The 5,246-nt window shown below is 77.1% G+C and overlaps 1 protein-coding gene across 1 annotated transcript in view; it reads left to right on the forward strand.

Annotated features, from left to right (window-relative positions):
• Positions 1 to 2,361, forward strand: part of LOC125320978 (collagen alpha-1(I) chain-like) — a 5,519-nt gene extending 3,158 nt beyond the window's left edge. Inside the window, exons 3-5 of the mRNA XM_048293406.1 lie at positions 1 to 85; positions 666 to 1,405; positions 1,754 to 2,361. The exon at positions 1 to 85 is cut by the window's left edge and continues 356 nt beyond it. Of these exons, the coding sequence (XP_048149363.1) occupies positions 1 to 85; positions 666 to 1,405; positions 1,754 to 2,361 (1,433 nt within the window). The remainder of the gene's footprint in view (positions 86 to 665; positions 1,406 to 1,753) is intronic.
• Positions 2,362 to 5,246: the final 2,885 nt, after the last annotated feature.

The following is a 5,246-nucleotide window of genomic DNA, read 5'->3' on the forward strand; positions in this document are numbered from 1 at the left end:
CCGGGACCGCTGCGCAGCTTTCGGCTTCGGACGACGCGGGCCTCTCGGTCACGGCCCCCCCCCCCCCCCCCGGGGGGGGAAAGGGGTTGGTTCTCTCTCGCGGGGCACGCGCCCTTCCGAGAGTCGGCCTCGCGTCCGAGTCACGCGCAGCACGCGGGACGGGGTGCTCGGCTGGGGCTGACCCGCCCCCGAGGCCGGCCCCGCCCGCCGACCGGTCGCGGGCGACCGGCCGCCGGCGAGGTTGAGCCGCCGAAGGGGAGACTCGCCCGGAGCGAAATCCCCCCGCGACACGGCCCCCCCCCCACCGGGCCACGCGGAAAATAAAAGCACCGGATGTGCTAGAGGAGACAGCGACCCGACGAGGCGGGCGCGGCCCGGACACCGAGGCCCCTCGGCCGGGGCGGCTCGCTCTGCAGCAGGCGGCGACGCGGCAAACGAGCGCCGTTGCGGTGCGCGCGCGCGGTGGGCTCTTTTCCCCCAACCGCGCCCCAGCGGGAGTTTTTCCTTTCCCCCTTTCTCTCTGGCTCTCTCTCTCTCTCTCTCTTTCTCCCTTCTCGGGCTCAAAAAAGCTCGAGCCGCACCGCCGCCCAAGCGCTGCTCGCGGCCGGCACCCACGGGCACGACCCGGGCCGGGGCCAGCACCAGCGACCTCGCGTGGTTTGAAGGACACCTGAGGGCTCGCGGGGCCACGCGGCCGTCACACAGCCCGGGACGGTAAAGACGCCCTCCCGGCAGCGGGAGCGGCGACACCTCGCCTGCGACGGGAAGCGAATTGGAAAGGAGACCGCCCTGCCAGAGCACCGGACACCGCCGTGGCTTCCCCATTACAGAGAGCCCCGGAAGAGCCGGCCCGCCGGGGGCCCTTTCCGACGCGACCCGAAAAGCCTCATCGATCGGCTGACAAAAGAGGAGCGAAAGAAGGCCCCGCGGCCTCGGTCCTGGGACAACGGCAGCCCGAAGCGCGCACCCACCGGCCGAGCTCCGCCACGGTTCCAGGCGGGCAGCGGGCAGACGGACGCGGGGCTGCTTTTTTCCACGGGCGGGACACGTCCCCGAGAGGCCCCTGCCCGCGGCTTGGCGCCGCCGAGCCTCCCCGACGCACCCGAGAGGCCGCCGACGCCGGCGGGCCGACTTCGCAGCGGCTTTCGCATCGGTCACAGCGGAGAAGCGCGGGGAGGGTGCCGCCACCCGACCCCGGCTGCGGACGACGACTCCCTTTATCGAGCGAGACAACATCGGGACGGCACCAACCGGGGGAGGGAGGCCACGGCCAAGGCCGCGCTCCCGACGCCCCAGGGAACCTTTCCGAGCGTGCGAGGAAGTGCCACCGACCATGCCCACGGGCCACCGGCTTTCGCCCGCCTCGCGGCGATCGGCTTCCCTCCGGAAAAGCCGGGCGGGAACGGCAAGCAGCAAAAAAAAAAAAAAAAAAAAAAAAAAAGGCACGACCGACAGCGCGTCACATGACCCCGTGCTACCCACGGGGGCCGCGGCCCCGGGGGGGCGAGGCCCGCGCCTCTCACTCCCCCCCCCCCTAACACGGACTCCCGGGGAAAACAACCGCTCGAACGCTTCCTTCTTTCCCTTTCGCGTTCGGGTGGGCCCGCGCGCCTTCGTGCCGCGCTTCTCCCGTCGTGCCGCGGCGGCTTAAGGCCGCAAAGCGGGTAGAAAAAAAAATGAGAAATAAAAAGCGTAGGCCGGGGCGGGCACCCCCCACTGCAACCGCACAAGCCGGCACACACGCCTGAAACAGTGGACCTTCTCGCAACCCAGCCCGCCGGCAACCACGGCAGCCGGGACAGGCCAGACACCACGGGCCGCCCCAGCGTCGCGGCTCAGTCAACGCCGGCCGAAAACAAGGAAGGGCGAGGCGCCGCCGCCTCGCCAGCAGCATTCTCACAGGGCTCTCTGTCGGGCTTCCGGTCCACTCTCGGCAGGCAGGCCGGCCACCGCAGGCCGGCCGCCGCCCCTGAGACATTCCCGCCCGCTGCGCGGGTTCCCCAGCTTAGGGCCGAGGAAGGGGGACGCAACTTCAAAACACAGCGGGACGGGGGGGGGGGCGAGGCGCCGCCGCCCCGCCGCCCCGCAGCAACATCGGGCGACTCCCGTCACCGAGCCCCTCGGCCAACCGGGCGAGGCCGAGGCAAGGCCGCGCGCCCCACCGAGCGTTCCCGAGGCACCGCCGACACACCAAGCACAGGTCGGGAGCCGGGAACGGGGCGCCGCCACCTCGGCCAACTGGGCCCACCATCCTCGGAGCTCTCGGGGAAGGGCCAGGGAAAGCCCCGTCAGGGCTCCGCGAAACACAGCGCGCCCCGGCCGCGTTCGCCCCACCGGCTGCCAGCCACCGCACCAGACTGACAGCCGAAAACCGAGCCCGCGCCGAGCGGGCGGCCGGCTTAAGGCCGGGCAGGAAAGGAACGAGGCGCCGCCGCCTCGGGCCACCACCGGATTTTCCCTGCGGCCCCCCTGCACGGAGTCGGCAGCCGCCAGGGTCGGAGGGGGGGGATACACTCACGGCTCGCTCTCTCTCCACCCCACCTAGGCCGCCAAGCAGCTCGCGCCGTCTTTCGGCCTTGCCCGTCACTGGGGCTGGGAAGCCGGGATAAAGCCACGCGACTCCTATCCCGCTCGTTCGACACTCTTCGTTCTGGCAACCGCGCGCGCGCGGCCGCCGCTCTTGGCCTTCAACACAGGCACTGACACAGCCTGCGGGGACACGGCCCATCACCCGCTCCCATAATACGGACAGGCGAGTCCGAGGCCCCGGACGCCTCCAAGAGAACCAATCGTACTTGACCGGGGCGGTGCGCTGGCGCACGCCGCCTCCTACCATGACGCAACTGGAGGCAGCCAGAAACAGCGACCCCTTGGTGAACTTCCGGGACAGGTGGGGCAACAGGTCTACCCGGCCCCTGCCGAAATTTGCCCAAGTCCCGCCGGAGCCGGGTAGACCTGGTCGCCCCGCGACCGGGCGCCGCCGGCGGAGCCACGCCGACGGCTCCGCGGCGCGCCTGGCGCCCGCGCCCGCGCCCGGATCCGGGTAGACCTGTCCTCCCGGGGCCGCCCCCGGGCCGGGTAGACCTGGTCGCCCCGCGACCGGGCGCCGCCGGCGGAGCCACGCCGACGGCTTCGCGGCGCGCCTGGCGCCCGCGCCCGCGCCCGGATCCGGGTAGACCTGTCCTCCCGGGGCCGCCCCCGGGCCGGGTAGACCTGGTCGCCCCGCGACCGGGCGCCGCCGGCGGAGCCACGCCGACGGCTCCGCGGCGCGCCTGGCGCCCGCGCCCGCGCCCGGATCCGGGTAGACCTGTCCTCCCGGGGCCGCCCCCGGGCCGGGTAGACCTGGTCGCCCCGCGACCGGGCGCCGCCGGCGGAGCCACGCCGACGGCTTCGCGGCGCGCCTGGCGCCCGCGCCCGCGCCCGGATCCGGGTAGACCTGTCCTCCCGGGGCCGCCCCCGGGCCGGGTAGACCTGGTCGCCCCGCGACCGGGCGCCGCCGGCGGAGCCACGCCGACGGCTTCGCGGCGCGCCTGGCGCCCGCGCCCGCGCCCGGATCCGGGTAGACCTGTCCTCCCGGGGCCGCCCCCGGGCCGGGTAGACCTGGTCGCCCCGCGACCGGGCGCCGCCGGCGGAGCCACGCCGACGGCTTCGCGGCGCGCCTGGCGCCCGCGCCCGCGCCCGGATCCGGGTAGACCTGTCCTCCCGGGGCCGCCCCCGGGCCGGGTAGACCTGGTCGCCCCGCGACCGGGCGCCGCCGGCGGAGCCACGCCGACGGCTCCGCGGCGCGCCTGGCGCCCGCGCCCGCGCCCGGATCCGGGTAGACCTGTCCTCCCGGGGCCGCCCCCGGGCCGGGTAGACCTGGTCGCCCCGCGACCGGGCGCCGCCGGCGGAGCCACGCCGACGGCTTCGCGGCGCGCCTGGCGCCCGCGCCCGCGCCCGGATCCGGGTAGACCTGTCCTCCCGGGGCCGCCCCCGGGCCGGGTAGACCTGGTCGCCCCGCGACCGGGCGCCGCCGGCGGAGCCACGCCGACGGCTTCGCGGCGCGCCTGGCGCCCGCGCCCGCGCCCGGATCCGGGTAGACCTGTCCTCCCGGGGCCGCCCCCGGGCCGGGTAGACCTGGTCGCCCCGCGACCGGGCGCCGCCGGCGGAGCCACGCCGACGGCTTCGCGGCGCGCCTGGCGCCCGCGCCCGCGCCCGGATCCGGGTAGACCTGTCCTCCCGGGGCCGCCCCCGGGCCGGGTAGACCTGGTCGCCCCGCGACCGGGCGCCGCCGGCGGAGCCACGCCGACGGCTTCGCGGCGCGCCTGGCGCCCGCGCCCGCGCCCGGATCCGGGTAGACCTGTCCTCCCGGGGCCGCCCCCGGGCCGGGTAGACCTGGTCGCCCCGCGACCGGGCGCCGCCGGCGGAGCCACGCCGACGGCTTCGCGGCGCGCCTGGCGCCCGCGCCCGCGCCCGGATCCGGGTAGACCTGTCCTCCCGGGGCCGCCCCCGGGCCGGGTAGACCTGGTCGCCCCGCGACCGGGCGCCGCCGGCGGAGCCACGCCGACGGCTTCGCGGCGCGCCTGGCGCCCGCGCCCGCGCCCGGATCCGGGTAGACCTGTCCTCCCGGGGCCGCCCCCGGGCCGGGTAGACCTGGTCGCCCCGCGACCGGGCGCCGCCGGCGGAGCCACGCCGACGGCTCCGCGGCGCGCCTGGCGCCCGCGCCCGCGCCCGGATCCGGGTAGACCTGTCCTCCCGGGGCCGCCCCCGGGCCGGGTAGACCTGGTCGCCCCGCGACCGGGCGCCGCCGGCGGAGCCACGCCGACGGCTCCGCGGCGCGCCTGGCGCCCGCGCCCGCGCCCGGATCCGGGTAGACCTGTCCTCCCGGGGCCGCCCCCGGGCCGGGTAGACCTGGTCGCCCCGCGACCGGGCGCCGCCGGCGGAGCCACGCCGACGGCTTCGCGGCGCGCCTGGCGCCCGCGCCCGCGCCCGGATCCGGGTAGACCTGTCCTCCCGGGGCCGCCCCCGGGCCGGGTAGACCTGGTCGCCCCGCGACCGGGCGCCGCCGGCGGAGCCACGCCGACGGCTTCGCGGCGCGCCTGGCGCCCGCGCCCGCGCCCGGATCCGGGTAGACCTGTCCTCCCGGGGCCGCCCCCGGGCCGGGTAGACCTGGTCGCCCCGCGACCGGGCGCCGCCGGCGGAGCCACGCCGACGGCTCCGCGGCGCGCCTGGCGCCCGCGCCCGCGCCCGGATCCGGGTAGACCTGT

Source organism: Corvus hawaiiensis, unplaced genomic scaffold, assembly GCF_020740725.1.
Source record: "Corvus hawaiiensis isolate bCorHaw1 unplaced genomic scaffold, bCorHaw1.pri.cur scaffold_32_ctg1, whole genome shotgun sequence".
NCBI lineage: Eukaryota > Metazoa > Chordata > Aves > Passeriformes > Corvidae > Corvus > Corvus hawaiiensis.